This window comes from Amblyraja radiata, chromosome 21 (assembly GCF_010909765.2).
Source record: "Amblyraja radiata isolate CabotCenter1 chromosome 21, sAmbRad1.1.pri, whole genome shotgun sequence".
NCBI lineage: Eukaryota > Metazoa > Chordata > Chondrichthyes > Rajiformes > Rajidae > Amblyraja > Amblyraja radiata.
Window position 1 is genome coordinate 30,267,162 of NC_045976.1, and position 21,393 is coordinate 30,288,554.

The 21,393-nt window shown below is 45.4% G+C and overlaps 2 protein-coding genes across 3 annotated transcripts in view; one reads left to right on the forward strand and one right to left on the reverse strand.

Annotated features, from left to right (window-relative positions):
- The window catches only part of LOC116985271 (kielin cysteine rich BMP regulator), a 112,161-nt gene extending 104,213 nt beyond the window's left edge, over positions 1–7,948 (reverse strand). For both annotated transcript variants that reach the window (XM_033039954.1, XM_033039953.1), the window contains exon 1: positions 7,676–7,948. In XM_033039954.1, the coding sequence (XP_032895845.1) occupies positions 7,676–7,787 (112 nt within the window). In that variant the 5' untranslated portion in view covers positions 7,788–7,948. The remainder of the gene's footprint in view (positions 1–7,675) is intronic.
- A 7,677-nt stretch (positions 7,949–15,625) lies between these two features.
- On the forward strand, positions 15,626–20,594 carry LOC116984989 (poly(U)-specific endoribonuclease-B-like). Its single transcript, XM_033039350.1, has 5 exons — positions 15,626–15,804; positions 17,110–17,209; positions 17,500–17,599; positions 19,631–19,752; positions 20,268–20,594. The coding sequence occupies exons 2-5, from the start codon at positions 17,111–17,113 to the stop codon at positions 20,592–20,594; spliced, it is 648 nt and encodes a 215-aa protein (XP_032895241.1). The 5' UTR covers positions 15,626–15,804; position 17,110.
- The last annotated feature ends 799 nt before the right edge of the window (positions 20,595–21,393 follow it).

Here is a 21,393-nt window from a genome sequence, read left to right on the forward strand (position 1 = left end):
TTGAATGGCGGTGCAGGCTCGAAGGGCCGAATGGCCTACTCCTGCACCTATTTTCTATGTTTCTATGTTTCTATCTCTTATCATCAGAAGTTCCTGGTTTTGCACCACCCTCTCAGTTTTTGCGGTCTTGTCCCAGTATTTCTCATCTCTGTTAGTGTAGCCTGGTGTAGCTGGGCCCATCCACAAATCAGCTACTGTCAAACCCCCACACAGACAAGGCAACATAATCTGCATCCAAACATATTCCCTAGGCACTACCCAAACATCCCCATTTTATCTGCAATTTAAATGAGACAATTTTCTCTCTTTCCCAGTTCTAAATAAGTGTCTCAGACCTGAACGTTAATTCTGTTTCTCTTTCCACAGACACTGCTACCCTGCTGAGGTTTAGGTTTAGTTTTATTAATGTCACATGTACCGAGGTACAGCGAAAAGCTTTGTTTGCTATCCAACCAGATCAGATATACCATACAAAGATACAATCAATTCAAACACAAGTGCAACCAACAGAGCAAAGGGGAAGATACAGAATATAAGGGGAAGATATATTTATCGGCATTGTAGCGCATCAGTTCTTTAGATAAAGTCCAATATCCTCAATGGGGTCGAGGTGAATCGAAATCCAGCATTTTCGGAAGATAGACACAAAAAATGTTGGAGTAACTGAAGATGGGTCATCCGCTCCTTCTCTCCAGAGATGCTGCCTGTCTAGCTGTTACTCCAGTATTTTGTGGCTATCTTCGGTGTCTGCTGTTCCTTCTTCCAGCATTTTCTTGTTTTATTTCAGATTTACAGCATCTGCAGCTTTTATTTTTTCCCCCACATTTTGACTACGCTTAGGCCGAAGGCCAGCATGAAATGTAGCACGTGGCCAAAATCCCCACAACCATTAATGATTGGCTAACAATAACTTGGTCCGTGATATAACCCCATGCCAAGTTACATCGGCCCTGAGGAGAGTCTCCCGCAATTGCTTTGAGTGACTCTCCAAATTGTCACCAGATGCTTAACCCCAGCTGGATATAAAGTCTTTTTTGATATTTTATTGCACTATTTTACAGATCCTGAATGAAACTGGTGTTGGATCCTCAGTTAAAATTGACATTAATGACTAAAACACATCCCATGTAGCTGGTTGTGTAAACACGGCACGCAGTTTATGGGGCAGGTCTGGTTAAAAGAATGTAAACTCCATAATCGAGAAACAAAAAACATAACTTCAGTTGCTGAAAATCTGAAATGAAAACAAAAACTGCTGGAAATAGTCGAGCAGCTTCGCCAGAAGACCAGAGTTACCATTTCAGGTGGATGACCTTTCATTAGAACTGGAAATAGAAAACTAGCATGTTTTAAGCTGCATTGAAGCAGGAGCGGTGGAGAGCACATGGGGAATGACCACTTAGATTGTTCAAACAAACAGAAAATGCTGGAAATACACATCAGGTCAGGCAGCATCTGTGGAAAAGTGACAAAGCGAATGTTTCAAGTTATTGAGGTTTCCTCAGAACCTCCTTAAGTCAATTGCAAACTTTGACATGCCCACATGTGTAACTCCATCACTATATACCTTCCTCCTGTTTGAAATTCAACTGCGATTGAATTCATTGATTTGATCCACTTCACTACCATCTTCTGCCCTGCTCTCAAATTCACTGGGGCTATTTCCGACACCTCGTTCCTCGTTCTTGATCTCTCTATCGCCATCTCAGGAGATAAAGTATCCACTGCCACAACTACCTAGACTGCCACAGCTGCCTAGACTCCCACTGCTTCCTAGACTCTCACAGCTAACTCCTCCCATCCTGCCTCTCGTACGGACACCATCCCTTTCTCTCAGTTCCTCTGCCTCATCTGTTTAAAAAAAAATTCTCGAGACAAGGTCCTCCACATTGGATATGTTCTCCTTCGTCAGGAAACAAACCTTTTCTCCTCAGTGTGATCCGTCGTGCCCTTGCCTTCATCTCCACCATTTCAGGCACATCTGATCTCATCCCACCTTCCCCCAGAGGGAACAAGGATAGAGTTCCCCTGGTCCTCATTTTTTGTCCCACCAGCCTTTGCATCGAGCACATCATTCTTTGACATTTCCGCCATCTACTATGTGATCCCACCATCTGTCACATCTTCCCCTCACCACCCCTTTCTGCTTTCTCTATGATTCTCTGATTCGCTTATCCCTCCCATCCTCAGGCACTTTCCACTGCAACACCTGCCCCTACACCTCCACCCATGCACTTGGTTGCTACCCATTACAATTCTCTTCCCCATTTCCATTCAGCCGCCTTCACTGCCAAGGCAAAGAAAAATGCAAACCAGTGGCACAGCACTTCATAGTCCACCTTTGTATGAACACTGAATGCTCAAATATCAGGTAACCTGCTTTCGCCCCATCCTCAGTCCCTTTCTCCACACAGATCCTCCCGCATACACCCTTCTTTCTAATGATGGGTCTTGACCCGAAACGCTCCTTCTCTCCAGGGATGCCTGTCCCATTGAGATACTCCAGCATTTTGTATGCACACCCTTCTTTCCCTCTACACCCCACCTCCTCTCACCCTGCTTCTACCCCACTCACTGTTCATCACCTTCATACCTATCCCATTGGCTCCCCTACCCCTCTTGTTCCCACCTGCCCTATTTGGTTCCACTCCATCATCTGAAGCCCCTTGTTACCTTCACCTTCTGTTGTTTTCTCCATCTCTCTCTCCCCCCCTGAGTCCTTCTACCACTCCATCCCTCCTTGGAACTGCCAGACCTCGGCCCCCACCCTCCATCTCCTTACCTCTATTCTTGCTATCTCCCTTCCTCTCTCTCAGTCCAGTAGAACGGTCGCGACCCAAAACGTTGACTGTTCATTCCCCTCCACAGATGCTGCCTGACCCGCTGTCTTTCTCCAGCACTTTGTTTTTTGCTACTTTGTACTTTTTGTTCCTGAGCCAATTTTACAGTGATGCTGCCACGATTCCTTTAACCCAAAGGATTTTCCCTTTGATAACATTCCACATGTTACATTAGTCAAACTACTTTTCGACATGAAGGATTTTTTATACGCATCAGCCTGTTAACCACCTATTCAATATGACGGCTGCCTCCTCAGTTATCCTTGCATTGGGAGAAACCCCTTCACTGGTGAATCTGTGACGGGAAGTTCTCAGTTAGAACCTCAGCCACGTCATCTGCCTCACAGGATGATCCTAATCAGTTCCGTTCAACTATTGACTAAACTCATTATAAACACAAAATACTGGAGTAACTCAGCAGGACAGGCAGCATCGCTGGAGAGAAGGGATCGGTGATGTTTTGGGTCGAGACCCTTCTTCAGAATGGTTAGGGAAAAGGGAAACGAGAAATATAGACAGTGATGTAGAGAGATAAAGATCAAATTAATGAAAGATATGCAAAAAAGTAACGATGATAACGGAAACAGGCCATTGTTAGCTGTTTGCGGGGTGAGAACGGGAACCTGGTGTGACGTGGGTTGAGGAGGGATGGAGAGAGAGAGAGTTGACTTGAAGTTAGATAAAGCAATATTCATACCACTGGATTGTAAGCTGCTCAAGCAAAATATGAGATGCTGTTCCTCCAATTTGCGATTAGCCTCACTCTGACAATGGAGGAGGCCTTGGACAGAAAGGTCAAAGTGGGAATGGGAAGGAGAATTAAAATGTTTCTCAACTGGGACATCAGGTAGGTCTAGGCGGACTGAGTAAACTCATTACTTGAACACCAAAAACTACAGATGCTGGAAAGACTCAACAGGTCAGACAGCACCTGTGAAGAGATATAGATGATGAAATAGATATAGTGATGAAAGATCACTGACTTGAAATGTTTTCTCCATAAACACTGCCTGATATGCAAAGCATTTCACCATTTTGTTTGTAATCTGGCACAGGATTCATTGTAACTTTATCGGTGCCCTTTTGTGGCGACTATTTGCATATCTTGGGTACTATGCAAGCAACGAATTTCACTGTGATTTGTCACATGTGACAATAAAGTATTCAAATTAATTCAACCCAAATCAATTCTACTCAATTCAAATTTAATTCATCTGCACAAATAAATATTCCCTCTTTCTCGTCACAAGCATCAAACCTGAGGCCGTGTTCTCTAGATCAAGACTCTCCAGGTGGAGGAAACTTTCTCCTAGCAGTGACTCTGTCAACCCCTTTTACAGCCCTGTCTCACATCGCCTGAACCTGAACCTCCCATTATTTTAAACTCCAGTGAGTATAATTCAAACTTTACTCAATCTTTCCTCATTAATTCCTGGAATGAGTATGTTTTCCAACCTCGTGAATTCATGCAGCCCTGGGTCTAAGCCAACTACCTGCTGTTTTGGACATGGGGTACCAAAACTGCAAACACTGCTCCAAATGAGGTCTGACTAAATGCCTGTCTGATCTCAGCAGGACAATCCCTATTTTTCTACTTTGAAATTGAGGCCAACTTACTCTTGGAAATCATAAATGCTTGCTGTAACTGCCAGCATCCTTTCCATATCACAACCTCACACACCCTGTACACCAACATTTCCTGGTTTGGGCCATGTTATTTTGCTTTCCAAATGTTCCCATATTTTCCTCCAGATGAGGGGCAGGAGTATGTGATATTGCCTTCTTTAACCCGAATATCCCAGTGATACCACATGACAGACCTATTTGTCCCAAAATGAGACATTGAGACATACAACATGGAAACAGGCCATTCGGCCCATCTCATCCTGGCTGACCAAGAAGCCCAATCTAAGCTAGTGCCATTGTCGTGTTTGGCCAATATCCCTCTAAACCTTTCCTATCCATGCACTTATCCAAGTGGCTTTTAAATGCTGTTATAGTACCTGTCTCAACTCCCTCTTCTGACAGCACGTTCCACATACCCACCATTCTCTGAGTGAAAACGTTGCTGAAAAGTGAAACATTTGTATTAAATCTTGTTCCTCGCACCTCAAACCTATCTCCTCTGGTTCTAGATTCCCCTACCCAGAGTAAAAGACTGAGCATTCACCAAATCTATTGCCCTCATGATTTTATACATCTCTATAAGGTCACCCCTCAGCCTCCTGCATAAACTCTCTCTATACCTCAAGCCCTCGAGTCCTGACAACAACCTAGTAAGTTTTCTATGCACTCTTTCCAGCTTGACAACATCCTTGCTATAGCAAAGTGAGCAAAACTCAGCTGCAACAGAATGGCCTAAATTCTCAAAACCCTGAATGATGAAGGTCAATGTACGAAAAATCTTGACCACCCTATTTACCTGTGATGCCACCAGTAATATCTTACCCAGGAATAATTAGGTGATGCAATGAAAGACCTATACTGAGAGTACTGTACTTCAGTGTTATGAAACATCAGACCAGAAGCCAGCATTACTGTGACCAGGGCAGAAGGTAGGAGAACTGTTTCCACCAGATGAGTGCACATTAAACAATGCAACCTCTACCCAGCTGTATTGATCTGTGGCTGGAAGATCATTAACTCTGTGAAAGATGCACGTGGGTCTGCCCTATAGCTTGTTGGTTTTCCAGTGCAAGCTGCCCACAACTGCAAGTTGTAGATTGGCACATTCCAAGGTACAGGAGTAGTATTGAGAGATGGACAGGTGCTTGGTGCAGCAGTTTCAAAGACTCTGTGGGAAAAACCACAGTGTAGGGTCTTCTCGCAATTGGCCATCAGGTGGCTGGGCCCCTGTAAAATAATCTTTAGATACAGCGTGGAAACAGACCCTTCGGCCCACTGAGTCCGAGCCGACCAGCAATCACCCTATACACTAGCACTATTGTATACACTGGGGACAATTTATAATTTTACTGAAGCCAATTAACCTACAGTCTGAAGAAGGATCTTGACCAAAAACATCACCCATTCCTTCTCTCCAGAGATGCTGCCTGTCCCGCTGAGTTACTCCAGCATTTTTTGTCAACCTACAAACCTGTACGTCTTTGGAGTGTGGGAGGAAGCCGGAGCACCCGTGGAAAACATACGCAGTCACGGGGAGAATGTACAAACTCCACACAGACAGCAGCTGTAGTCAGGATCACACTTGGATCCCTGGAGCTGTAGGGCAGCAACTTAATCCTTGCACCACTTTGCCACTCCATCTTTTGCTGACTGAATGCTTAGAACTCAAAATGTTGCCAACGCACTACAAATATTGTACTGAAAATGATGGCATAAGCAACGTGAATGAAGACAATGTCATATTTCCATTTGTATGACTGCTAATGTTAGGAATAAGGTATTTATTTGGAAACAAACCTGTCAGGCCTATCATATGAAGAAAGACTGGATAGACTCGGCTTGTACTCGCTAGAATTTAGAAGATTGAGGGGGGATCTTATAGAAACTTACAAAATTCTTAAGGGGTTGGACAGGCTAGATGCAGGAAGATTGTTCCCGATGTTGGGGAAGTCCAGAACAAGGGGTCACAGTTTAAGGATAAGGGGGAAATCTTTTAGGACCGTGATGAGAAAAACATTTTTCACACAGAGAGTGGTGAATCTCTGGAATTCTCTGCCACAGAAGGTAGTTGAGGCCAGTTCATTGGCTATATTTAAGAGGGAGTTAGATGTGGCCCTTGTGGCTAAAGGGATCAGGGGGTATAGAGAGAAGGCAGGTACAGGATACTGAGTTGGATGATCAGCCATGATCATATTGAATGGCGGTGCAGGCTCGAAGGGCCGAATGGCCTACTCCTGCACCTAATTTCTATGTTTCTATGTTATCCACTAACAGAATGCAATGCTCCCATACCTTACACTAACACATTCCACCTCAACAGAACGAGCCCACCAACACTGTCCCCACTATAATAATCAACCTGTTCCCACCACTATGATACTCTTTACACACAGAGCTTTCCCTATTAGTACAAAACCTCACTGTGAAAAAGCAACGGACGTTTGCTCACAAGAATAGTTGCTCATTGTCTGAGGGCAAACCTGGAATGTATGGGTCACTCTCATCCATGGTTCAACAGAGGATGTTGAATCAGGAGTTGTCCGGCCATCACAGATCAAGCATTGGGAATGAACTAAACCCACAACCCGTCTGTCTGGGAGGCCCCCACCACCACTTCATGTTTGTTTTTCACCCACAAGCTGATGTTTGTGATGATCACTTTCTGACTACACTGCCTGAATAAAGGAAAAGTGAACAAGTGAAGCACAGAAACCTTTCAGGGACTGGGGAGTAAACAGGAGAGGGGACCTGTGGGACTGCCAGTACATAACTGCAGGCATCATTGTGCAAAATAAAGTTCTTTCAGTGCTTCCAAGGGAGCGGAAAGCACCTGGGACTGGCGGGGCTTGTGGAAAAAGATCAAAAGTGAGTGATGATAGAGAGAGAGAGAGAAAGATAGAGAGATCAGACAGACAGAGAAGGAGGCAGATTCAGCCAGGCAGCACACTGGGAGAGATGGGCAAACAGCACTGCACTGATGATTCTGCAGACAATACTGATCAGAGTAAATCACAAAGTGCTGGAGTTGCTCAGCAAGTCAGACCATGTCTCTGGGGGACATGGACAGACAGAGCAAGTCAGACGGGCTGAGGTGGGGGAGAGGGAAGAGGGAGCAGAAATATTCATCCCTTCCTCTGCAGATAGTGCAATAAGGTAATAAGTGCCAGCCCTGTCACATCCTGTACAGAGATAATAAAGTTGACACTTACCGTTCTCCTGGTGATAGTAGGGCTGGGAGAATTGAGCTGAAGTTGCTCCAACCACTATCTGCCAGAGCAAAGCTGCCTGGACCGTGACACATAGAGCCAGCCAGCAGCACATCCTGGACACCGGCCGAGATGCACCAAGGCTGCTGATTGATGAGCCCCTACCTCAGTTCAAGCGGGGGTCTGGGTGGCACACAGCTGGAGAGAGAGGCGTGGAAATAAAGACTGACAGGGGAACTGAAGAGTGGGGAGCAAGGAAGTGGGGGGGGGGAGGAATAGGCGGTGAGGAGAGGAAGAGGTGCGAGGGAGAGAATAGGTGAAAAGAATAGGCGATAAAGGGATAGAAAGAGAGTGAAGGCAAATGAGTGAGGGGCAAGGGGTCAGATGGTAGAATGGGTCGAGTAAGGGGGGAGGAGGTGGGACTGGGGGGGAGAGTCAGGGCACCGGCCCCCAGCGGATCACTGAAGCTCCGTGCGATCGCTGCTGCGGTCAGTGAGCCGCTGCCGAGAGCTCGGGGGCCAGCTCCGGTTATGGACCGACCGCTCTCCGCTCCACCACTCTCCCGATCCTCTCCTCTCCTCTCCTCGCCGACCCCGCACTCGGACTCAGAGCTGATGCAAAACGCGGACTGGAGTGTGACCCACCCGGAGCGGGGAAGGCGGAGAGTGAGTGAGTGAGGCAGTGAGCCGGGGGCAGGAATGCAGAGCCACGGGGCCGGCCGGGGATGGGCGGAGTTCTCTCTCCAGGGGGGGTAAAGTGGTGAGGGGCCTCGTTCAGAGTTCGGCGTAAGATGACTGAGGACGGAGGGGCAGGAGACATCGGCAGCTTGAGGGTGGGTGTGGATGACAGACGAGGGGCCGAGGGGGGGGGGTTTGGGAAGAGAAGAGAGAGTCGAGGTGAATGAATGGTTTCAGTGGGTCAGTAACTAGATTTTGGAGATGAAGCTAGAGACCAGGCTGCAGCTTGACCGTGAGAGGCGGGGGTCTTACGCACAATTCTCACTGCTTCCCTAGACTAATTCCTTCTAGTCATAGAGCACAGAAACAGTGCCCTTCATCCCAACATGTCCAACCAACCAGGTTTTATAACAGAGCGAATCCTATTTACCTGCAATTGGCCCAAATCCCTCTAAACATTTCCCTTTCCAGCCTGAATATCTTTTAAAAGTCACCAAATGTACCCTCTTCTACAACTTCCACTGGACTTGTTCCACATGCGCATCACCTGGTCTATCTACCCTGGGGAAAAGACTGTGGCCATCAACCTCTCATGATTTTATATGTTTCTGGTGATCTTTTTTGGCACCCTTCCCAGCTTAATGACATCCTCCCTAAAACTGGGCACCCGTACACAAAACCAAATCAGATCCAACTAACTTCTTCTACAAGTTACATTTGTAACATGACGTCCCAACTCCTGTACTCATTGCCCTGACCAATGAAGGCATGCATGCCAAACGCCTTCTTCACCATGGTCACAGGTTGGCACATCAGTCAAATGTATAGAGCGATCGCCACTGATACAGCTCCACAGCTCTTGAAAAATAATGCGTTGCTTCACAATACTCAAGAAACTACGCAGACTGACAAGGATCAAGTGCCCATTCATTGACTTTGCATCTTGGATATAATTGAAGACTTTAGCCACAGGTGACCATGAAATTGTGAGAGACACACTCATGCCCAATTCTCCTCATGTTGCATTTCCTCATTTGCACGATCATTTTTAATTTATAAGTTTCAAGTATTGAAGGCATGTACGGTCATCTCCAACAGACAAAGGCATTCATTATTTAGGTACAGGAAGCAATTAGGAAGACAAACAGAATGTTGGCCTTTATTGCAAAAGCATTTGAGCAAATATTTGGACACATCTTGCTCTAATTATGGATATGGAATATAGTGTATGGGTCTGCACTCATGCAATGATATACTTGTGATGGGGAAAAATGCAGCAAAGATTCACCAGTTTGATTGCTGAGAATGCAGATTTGTTTTATTTTTAGTTTATTTAGTTAAGCTTGTAGTTAGAGCTACAGCGTGAAAACAGGCTCTTCAGCCCACCGAGTCTGCACCGACCAGCGATTAACACTGCACATTAACACTACCCTACACACACTAGGGACAATTGACACTTATACCAAGCCAATTAACCTACAAACCTGTACGTCTTTGATATGTGCGAGGAAACCAAAGATTTCGGAGAAAGCCCACGCGGTCACGGGGAGAATGTGCAAACTCCTTACAGACAGCACCCGTGGACAGGATTGAACCTGGGTCTCCAGCGCTGTAAGGCAGCAACTCTACCGCTGCGCCACCGTGCCGTCCCATGAGGAAAGATTAAGCAGACTAGGCCAGCACTCTCCAGACTTTAGAAGGTAATCTCATTGAAATAAACAACATTCTTATGGGCTTGGCGGTGTAGATGCTGGATTATTGTTTCCTGTCCTGGGGATATTTGTGGACAAAATAAGGGGTCAGCCTTATGTGGACAAAATAAGGGGTCAGCCTTATGTCTTTGGGAGATAGACACAAGTGCTAAAGATTCCAGTGCAAAGTGCAAAGACTCCAGTCCAAAGATGGGTACTGACCCGAAACAACACCTATCCTTTTTCTCCAATGATGCTGCCTGACCCACTGAGTTACACCAGCACTTTGTGTCTATCTTTGGTATAAACCAGCATCTGTAGTTCTTTGCTTCCATTGTCTTTGGGAACCTTTGACAGACAAAGAAAAACTCTGAAGGTGGTGAATCTTTGGAATTCTCTACTCAAAGTCTGAGCATATTCAAAACAGCTAATTAGATTTTCAGCTATTAGAAGACATATGGTCCCTGGGGGTCATACAGGATTACAATTTATTGAATGAAGGAGCAGCCATGCAAATGGCCCACTCCGCATAGCTTATATTTACTAAGGATAGACGAGAAACATGTTCATAAGATCATAGGTTCTCGGAGCAGAATTAGGCCATTTGGCCCATTAAGTAAGTCTACTCTGCCATTCAATCAAGGCTAATCTATCTTTCCCTCTCAACCCCAAATCTCAGTGCATGTGCTGCCTGCTGCTCTCATTACATGAACCAGCCTCCACTGGAGCAGAGAGTTTGGGTGCTCTTGTGATGAACATAAGAAACAGGAGCAGGATGAGCCCAGTCAGTCCTGAAGCATGCAACCCCATTCACTACATTTGTGGCTAATCCAGTCTTGGCCTCAGAGTCACTTTCACATTCTCTCCCCATACTCCTGACTCCCTTGTAGTTTAAATGCATGTCTTTCTCCACTTTGAATACAAGTCCCTCTCGGGTAAGGACTTCCAAAGACTCACGATGCATCAAATGATGAATCATCCTCTTTTCCATCTGAAATGGACAACCTCTTAATCTGAAACTGTGCCTTCTAGTTCTAAATATCCCCACGTGGAATCATCTTTTCAGCATAGAACTGATAATTCCTCATAGAATTTAATGTTTTAGTTGGATCACTTCTCATTCTTTTACACTCAGCGTGTATGCTCAGTCTATTCAATCTTTCTTCATCGGTTAACTCCTTCATCCCAAAAATCAGCCCAGTTAATCTTCTGGTCACTGTCTTTAATGGAAGCACTTCTTACCCTAAATACAGACACCAAAACTGTACATGGTACTCAAGGGGAGGTCTGCAGTAGCATCAAGACTACCCTACTCTTAAAACTCCTAGAATAAGGCTAACATTCCATTGGACTTTCTAATCGCTTGTTTTACATGCATGATAACCTTTTCCGGCTCCTGAACAAAAGAGCCCAAATCCCTAAGTACTGGAACATACTGTAGTATCACTCTGTTTAAATAATAACTAGGTTTCTATTCTTCCATCCACACAGGATAACCTCACATTTTCCTGCGTTACCTTCATTACCCCAGGGGCGAGCCAAGCTCTCGCCCCTTCATTAACACGTCTGTTTCTCAATGCTATTTGTGGCTTAGGCTTCTTGCTGAGGGCCTGTCTGTCCCTCTCCCTCAGCCTCTCCCACAGTCTGGATTGCTCTCTGGGCCCTCTCCTCAATCTCTTGAATGTACTGAATTCTCAGTGGAACGGTGATCAAAGTCCTGGCTTCTCTTGTCCATTTCAACTGCAGCATTTCCCCCCAAATGTTGGTTTACTAAGTGTTAAGTGTCTCTTTAGTTGACTTACTATCCAACCCGGCCTCAACAGAATGCAGTGAGTTGTTGGTTGCTTTAAATAGTGCAGATGGAGTGGTGAGTGCAGGGGATGGCTTTACTGCTGTACTCTCTAGACTTTATAGGGGGGAGCGGATAGGGGGGGGGGTGGGACCTCGTTGAAATATACAGCAACCTTATGGACTTATTGGTCTGTCCCACTTGGCGATTTTTTAGGCAACTGCTGGCAACTGTCATAGTCGTAGCAGGTCGCCGAAAAAACAGCGACAATCCATATCTTCCTGACGACAACCTACGACAGCACCTACATCGGGAGAAGTCACGCTACGCTCTTAAAATTTTGTTAAAACATGTTGAAAATTTAGCGGCGACCAGAAAGACGCTACGACTTATTGCGCGACCGAGGAGACGACTCCCGGCGACCACAGGCAAACATGTGGCGACAAACTAGTCGCCTGTAGTTGCCAAAAAATTTGCCTAAGTGGGACAGGCCCATTAAACACAAAATGCTGGAGTAACTCAGCAGGACAGGCAGCAACTCTGGAGAGAAGGAATGGGTGACGTTTTGGGTCGAGACCCTTCTTCATACCAGAAGAAGTCAGTCTGACTTCAGTCTGAAGAAGAGTCTTGACCCGAAATGTCACCCATTCCTTCTCTCCAGAGATGCTGCCACCCCCGCTCAGTTGCTCCAGCATTTTGTTTCTATCCTCGATGTAAACCAACGTCTGCATTTCCTTCCAACAGTCTTATGGATTTGACAGGGTAGAGTTTTTGAGTTTTCCAGATCGGCTGTACTCCTGTTAACTGAATCACTGAGCAGTATTGGCATCAGATCAGCATTAAACAAGTACTCACGTCACGGGCTACCTACTTTGCATATGACCGGCGTGCATGTATCACGCATGCACTGCTGAATTTGTGGAGTAGCATGAATTACACTCACGCTCATGATAAACACACAAAATGAGAAACAAAAAAATCTCCCCAGCACAAAGCCAGCCAATTATGTCCTCCTTTGCTGCAATTGTACTTTATTGTTGCGTGTTGCACTTCAGGGCTGCCTGTGACCTTACATATAAACGATACGAGGAACTGCAGATGCTGGTTTATTAAAAAGAAGACACAAAGTGCTGGAGTAACTCAGTGGGTCAGTCAGCATCTCTGGAGAACCTAGATAGATGGCATATCGGGTCGGGACACTTCTTCAGACATACTGATTGAATCAGTCTGAAGCAGAGAACTGGTCCTAATCATCACAGACCTGTGTTCTCCAGAGATGCTGCCTGACCTGCTGAGTTACTCCAGCACTGTCTTTGTAATCCAACATTTACACTTATACTGCCATCCACAGGAGGATTTATGCATAGCGGATGTCACCATTATTGCTGACCATTAATCTCATAAATAGATACTTTAAAAGTATACAAATGTAGTGTGGAAATTCTTTAATTACACAGATTTCATTTATTTCATAAAATATTTATTTCAAATAAAATAAATTGCAGTCTTCCTATGTTCGATTACATTAATAACATGGCCATATTACTACATCTAATTCCATTGTTGCAAAGCATTTTGGAGTGGCCTGATCTTGTGAGGGCATTGTCCATTTAATTGTAATTGTAATTAATTTATTAGCCAAGTATGTAAAAATCATACAAGGAATTTGACTTGCCACACAGTCAAACCAAAAAAGCAACAAGACACACATCTACATAAAAATGAACATTAATATCCACCACAGCGCACTGTGATGGAAGGCAATAACGTATTATCTTCTTTTCTCCTTTTCCCCGGTGGTTAGGGCTGTCGAACCATCCGCAGTCAGGACGATTGAAGCTCCCGCAGCTGGCGATTGAGTTCTGGTGATCGGAGCGGTCAAAGCTCCTGCAGCTTGGAGTTTTCGAAGTGGGGACCGCGAGCTCCACGATGTTAAGTCCGCAGGCTCCCGCAGTTCGAGCTCCCGAAGTTGATCCCTGACAAAGGGATCACAAGCTCCACGATGTTAAGTCCACAGGCTCCTATGGTTGGAGCTCCCGAAGTCGATCCCCAGCAAAAGGACCGCCAGCTCCACAATGTTAGGCCGCAGTGCGGACGGATAAACAATACGGAAAAGTCCCATCTCTGTCGAGGAAAGAGATAAAAAAATTTACCCCACCCCCCACATAATACAAAACTAAAGATACACTAAAATATACATTTAACAACAGACTATAAACAACAAAAGAAGAACAGGCCAAGACAGGACTTTGGCGAGGCTGCCATCGTACGGCGCCACCTGGTGGTAATCTGATCTGTTCCTACTAATCCAAGGTTGTTTCTTCTTTTGCATTGATTTACTGTTTATATGTTGTTTTTAATTACAGGGAGGTTGGAGGTTATAAATGGATATGTTCTGGGAAACAAAGGCTCAGAACAAACAAGTTTCTGTCCTCGTGAAGGAATGGGCCTAGATTATCATTTCAGATCAGCAACAGTGACAGAACAAGGCTTGTTAAACAAAAGGACATGATGAATATTAGTTTAGCAGTGAGATAGATGGGTGCAGACCGTGGCAGCAGGAGGCCAGGCGCCAAGGGAATCAAGCTAGGTCACTGCTCACTTCAGGATATGAAATGGAGTGAAATTTGTTTCGATAGTCTTTGAATGGGTGTGAAACTTGTCAGACCTTCATGCCAGGGTTGGGACAAGAGAGTTTAGACAATAGACAATAGGTGCAGGAGTAGGCTATTTGGCCCTTCGAGCCAGCACCGCCATTCAATGTGATCATGGCTGATCATCCCCAATCAGTACCCCGTTCTTGCCTTCTCCCCATATCCCCTGACTCCGCTATTTTTAAGAGCCCTATCTAGCTCTCTCTTGAAACATCCAGAGAACCTGCCTCCACCGCCCTCTGAGGCAGAGAATTCCACAGACTCACTACTCTCTGTGAGAAAAAGTGTTTCCTTGTCTCTGTTCTAAATGGCTTACTTCTTATTCTTAAACTGTGGCCCCTGGTTCTGGATTCCCTCAACATCGGGAACATGTTTCCTGCCTCTAGTGTGTCCAAGCCCTTAACAATCTTATATGTTTCAATGAGATATCCTCTCATCCTTCGAAACTCCAGAGTGTACAAGCCCAGCTGCTCCATTCTCTCAGCATATGACAGTCCCGCCATCACGGGAATTAACCTTGTAACTTTGGGAGGATGAGAGTTAAAGGGGGAATGGCTGTCGAACAGAGCCAGGGAAAAGTAGTATGTAGTGATTAGGGTTACGATGCATGAAAGAGGGGGAAAGGAATAGAGAGAAGGAGAGAGGGAGGGAGAGAGGGGGTAGGGGGCAATGAAAAGCTGCGACAGAGAAAATCAGTTTGTGGGGGAGATGGTTAGCCTTGATATCAAGCTTTGTCCCTGAATTTGGGGTCTTACTGAAATAGTAAATCTCCTCAGCATTTGTTTTGATAAGTTGACTAACAATGGGTAGAGTTGAATGTGAGCACAAGGCTGGTAGTAATCCCTGTGACCCTACATGCTGTGGAGTTGGAGGCCTGTGAGGCTATGTGTGAAATGTTGTGATTGGCTGTTTTTCTATGTTCTGGGCTATCCGTTTGTTTTAAGAGCTCTGTATTATGCTGAATCAGGCAAGTCCTTTCTGCTGATCGACCCCTTCACCCGTCCCATCCCATTGTCCTCACTTCACAGGGAGCTAGTTCGGCAAGGGCCTTCTATTGGTTGCCCGGGGACTCCACCAATGACAGTCACATTGTGACGCATTAGAAGATGCACAAAAGCTGGCCAACATGTGGACGGTGAGAGGACAGCAGAGTAGGATCTTGGCATTGTGGCTGCAGCATTCAGCACACACGTGTGTGTCTCTGGGTTGAAATGTGATGGCAGTGGAACCTTAATAATAGCACAGCCATTACGTGAATGAGTGTGAGGCGCAGAGAGAAAGGAAGTCCTCATACGTCACTCGAAGGGGGGCTTTATTGAAGGTAAGGCAATCTAAATTATATTGATAAACCATTTCACAGATGGAAGGTGTAGAAACATGTTGCATTATATTATCTGAGCAGGAACCCATTGACCTTGGCAACTCAAACATTGAATTTATTGACATCTAAGTCCCTGCTTTGGTTGGGGTGGAGGGACTGGAGACTCCAACCGACCCCCAGAATGGGGTAGCATGTGTACAGATATACTGAGTGACAACTGGTCTCCAGTGAAGCAAACATTTCACAGGGGGTTGAACACAACATCTTTGCCTATTCGGGGATTAGTGGATGTATCCACAGGGACTGTGGGAGGTATACATGGGCTGGAGATTTAATGGTGTAGGGGAGCCCCAGTAGGTAACAGTGCACATGGACTGCACAAGAAAATTCCATGGTTAGGGCCAGCAGCTTCCAGCCCCCACCATTGAGCTTAATCAAGCAGAAAGGGTGTATGTTCCATCTCATAGTCTTAGATTCAGTGTGGTACAGCACATGCTGGTCTTTTGTGTTGAAATACTTAATCTCAATGGAGAGGGGTTACAAATGGCTTCACCATGGATGAATTAGTCAGGTGGTCACCTTTGATTTCTTTTCCCCCTTCTTTGTGAAGAGGTTCCAAGACTGATTTCTGAAAGTAGAGGATTTGGTAATGAGGAAGGACAGTCACTCTGTGATATATTATTATATAAAACAAGAGAGTGTTGTCAGTTAGTATATCAATATATAAATTAGTAGAACTGTTTATTCCAGGACTGGGAACCCATTTTCAGAGCACGTGTGTATTTTACGAACCACAATACTTTAATGTGCTAAGAGTCTGATGGAATTGTGAAAAGGACTTATGGCAGTGGGAATTTTAAACCCACGATGTGGACCAAATGGGGGTTGGGTTAACCACTATCAAGGAGTTGAAATGTGTGCAATTGGATCCAAGATCATGTAGTTACGAAGTATTGCAAGGAGAGATTCAGAAAGGATATGCATTTTCTGTCCTAATATTATTAGCAATGACCGAGCTTGTGAAACTACCCAATCCAAGTGCAAAGTAGAGGACAAGGTGGGAGTAAATTGTATTTATCCTTGAAATAAGGGCAAGTGTGATATGCAGGTTTAAAAATGAAAGGTAGATTTCTCCCTCAGGTGAGGCACCAAGATGATGATCAAGTTTTTATTAAAAACCCTGCTAAATTTTCTGTTCAATTTACATTAATTTTGACAGTGAAGTGCTTCCTTCCCATCGATAACTTCTCCCCGCTGAACGCCTCACTCCATTTCCTGAAATAGATTTTTTCTGTATTTGTATGGAATGGAAAGCCGTGCAGAATTATCAGGCATCGCACAGACACTGTGGGACAATGACGTGAACAGACTTCAACCGGGGATCGATTACAAGATTTCCCTTCAGGTAGGACAGAGGAAAACACATGTGTCTGCGAACTGCCAACTAATACCATACTTTTCCAAGGAACAGATTATGTTCATAGTGCTAGATAGCTGGAAATAAATACATGGAGTGTTAACACTGAACAAGGACAGGTTTTGTCGAAGACTACAAAAAGAAGAACGAAAACCTCTGAAGAATCGATAGGTATTTCAGGATGAAGAATTAGGATTGGAGCTGAAGTGGATGAACTTGCACTGTCTTGATGATTCCTTTGGTTTCAAATAACATTTGTTTATTATTGTTGGCAACAGGAACAAGTCGGACAAACTTACACCGACGTGACCAGCAAAACGACATTTCCGTTGTTCCTCTTCGTGAATGAGGACGTCTGTAAGAAGAAAACATTTTCAGGTGAGAGATTTAGTTCCAGGAGACTTCATGCACAAGCTCCAGCTGTGATGGGAGCTGCCAGCCCCAGGATATACATGGTCAACAGGAAAACCTCAAACAACTATTGGTTCCAGAAAACTATTGGTTATAGGACTATTGGTTATGACTGTTCATCTCTCTCCTGGTTCACTCATTGTTAATGTGAAGCCTTATTCCCCCTCTGATAAAGAGTCCCGACCTGAAACATCACCTATCTACATTCTCTGGAGGTGTTGCCTGAGCCGCTGAGTTATTCATGCACGGTGTCCTTTCCCCCTCTCTTTGCTGTCATTGAATCTCTCAATCTTACTGCCTTTGTTAGTATCTCAATTCACCAATCCATCTTTGTATTAATCTCTTTCACTCATTCATTGTATTCCAGCCATTCCCATAGTTCCTGTATTCCCTACCCATGGTCTCCCTTTCGATGCTTCAGGTTTTTTATTTCACCCCTAAAAAACAAGGACCATTGTCATGACTCTACCCTCATCGTTGAAACAGATGTAAAGATTCTGTTTGAAGTGGAATGCCTTATACCAAGCTCACTTTCCAAAACTGGCTGCAGTCCTCCAGCAAGATCCGTCACAGACCATATCATTGATCTAGGACGTGCGTCTTGATAGCCTTCTGCTGTATTATTCACTATATTAACCAGTGACATCCTCTTTCCGTCCTTCCCACCCAAACCACACCCTCTCCAGGTACCTTCCCCTGCAACCGCAGAAGATGCAACACATGTCGCTATACCTCCTCCCTCAACTCTGTCTAGGGACCCCGACAGTCCTTTCAGGTTAGGCAGAGGTTCACTTGCACCTCCTCCAACCTCATGTACTGTATCCACGGTTCAAGATGTGGACTCATACATCAGCGAGACCAAACGTAGACGGGGCGATCGTTTCGCGGAACACCTTCGTTCATCCTGCCTGAACCTACCTGATCTCCCAGTTGCTGGACACTTTAATTCTCCTTCCCATTCCTACACAGACTTTTCTGTCCTAGGTCTCCTCCATTGTCAAAGTGAGGCTAAACGCAAATTGGAGGAACAGCATCTCATATTTCGCTTGGGCAGCTTACAGCCAAGTGGTATGAATATTGATTTATCTCACTTCAGGTAGCCCCGGCATTCCCTCTCTCTACCTCTCCCCCACCCAAGTCGCACTAGCTTCTAATTTTCACCCTACAAACAGGTATTGGAAGAAGGGTTTCAGCCCGAAACATTGCCTATTTCCTACGCTCCCGCTGAGTTTCTCCAGCATTTTTGTGTACTAACAATGGCCTGTTTCCTTTATCATCATAACTTTTTTGCATGACTCATTCATTGTTTATTATCTCTCCACATCACTGTCTATTTCTCTCATTTCCCTTATCCCTAACCAGTTGGAAGAAGGGTCTCGACCCGGAACCTCACCCATTCTTTCTGCCCAGAGATGCTGCCTGTCCCACTGAGTTACTCCAGCTATTTGTGTCTACCTTCGGTTTAAACCAGCATCTGCAGTTCCTTCTGACACATCCTCTTTCATCTCTGAAACTAATCTTCTCCCTATGTCACTCAACCCATATTGTTGGACGGCACTGTGGCGCAGCGGTAGAGTTGCTTCCTTACAGCGCCGGAGACCTGGGCTCGATCCCGACTACGGGTGCTGTCTGTACGGAGTTTGTACGTTCACCCCATGACTGCGTGGGTTTTCACCGAGATCTTTTGTTTCCTCTCACTCTCCAAAGATATAGAGGCTTGTAGGTTAATTGGCTTGGTATAAAAGTAAATTGTGCCCAGTGTATGCAGGATAGTGTTAATGTGCGGGGATCGCTGGTCGGTGTGGACTCAGTGGGCCGAAAGGGTTGTTTCCACTAAACTAAACTAAACTAAACCAAACCCATCATGCCCGGTCCCAGTATCTGATATTCATTCACTGACACCCACCCTCCGATACTGAACACTGGATGTCTGAGAGTGAATGACTGGTCCCATAAATGCATGGACTGAATCAAAAATACATGTGTCATTCCTTTTAGCTTTCATTTCCCTGTTGGATAATTATGAGGCTGACAGAGGGCATCCTGAGGTCATTACCCCAGAGGAGGAGAATGAAATCCACAGCTTTTTGGATGCTCTAATGGAGACCAGAGTGTTGCAGGTTGGTTTGGGTGAGGGATATGGGGTGAAGCAGCTCGGTCAGTTCAGGAACGTGGTCACAAGTCAAGAGGGAAATAATATCTGACAAATGGATAAGAATGGATAAAGGTGAACCAGTTGATATGTTGTGTTTTGGCACACATAAGAAAAGGAAACAAAATGACAGCAGACAGTATTGGGACTAGTATCCTGCCTAGGAAATTGGAATAGGATAGGAAACAAAGAGTGGGAATAACTGGGTCAGCTTCAGTTTGAGAACCTGTGATTGGTGCAGTGTCACAAGAATCAGTGCATAGTCCCCAGTTGTTCTTGACCCATCCCTGCTGAAGATCGGAAGAAAACGTGTCAACGAGCTGTGAGAAGCACACGCGAGCTTCCAAACAGGTTCAGAAAATGGGCTCAAAATTACCGGGTGAGATATAATGTAGAAAAATATAAGGTCGTCCATTCAGGAAGATAAATACAAAGGCAGAGCAGTTTCCAAATGGTGAGAGATTGAACGATCGTGCTGTTCAGAGGGACCTGGATGTCTGGAAGTTTACACGTAGAACTACCAAGAAGATAAATGAGGCTCTAACACAGCAGGATTTGAGCATAGGAGTGGAGATGTCCTGTTTTCTCCTCCACAGGCCCAATTCATCTGGGTTTGAGCACGTGTTTGTGGGTGAAACACGTGGTGGACGGACTGTCATTGGATTCCACAACTGGATCCAGTTCTACCTCCAGGAGAAGCTTGGTCACGTGGATTACAGAGGGTACACCATGCCGAATAACCAAGTCGAGGTGAGCAAACCACAAAGCAGGGAGGGCATGAAGTTAACTGAGGGTCTAAGGTGGGGGTAGAAGGGTGAATATACACAGTAACAGTGTGAGTTGCAGCCTGGGCCTAATACAGGTGTTCAGGTGGTGTTTTGAAAGATTAACTAATGCTCTGGCCTGAGTTAGAGCCTGGAATTTAAGGGTTTGGTGTGCCGTATTGAGAAGGATATTCAAGGATATTAGATACCCGACAATTAATTGTGTTATATGTGGAATGACAGATATTCAGCATAGTGTCTGTCTTGAAACCAAGCAAATTATTCCAGGGTGGATGACAGTAACAGAATCAGAAAGATGTACAACATGGAGTCAGGCCCTTTGGTCCACCATGCCAATGTCAACCTTTTTGCTCATCTACACTAATTCCATTTGTCTACACTAAGTTGCTATCTATTATATATATATATATATATATTCCTATTGCTCTTACACCAACTTGTTCAGATATCTGTACGTTTAATAAGCAAGTTTGGTATTTCGACTGCGGATGCCCAGGCTATAGGTCACTCGCTATAAACATTCTCGGCAGCTGTGGTGCTGCGTTGTGTGCAGGCCTGCCCTTCGTCCGTGGTCGGGGTCGGGCCTGGGTCTCCTGGTGCTGCTGAGTTGCTGCTGTGCCCCGTCCTCTCCCGGGTGTCCAGTCCCAGTCCAGGGGTGTCCGGAGCAGCAGGAGCAGGGGTGGTGGTGCTGGCTCCACCTCAGCTCTGCCTGTCCAGCCGGGTTGGCGCTGGCCTGGAGTGGTGGCAGCTCCGGAGTTGTAGCCGGCGTGGTGGGGGGGGGGGAGAGGGGTGGGAGAGGGGTTGGCCTGCGGCCACTGGGTGAA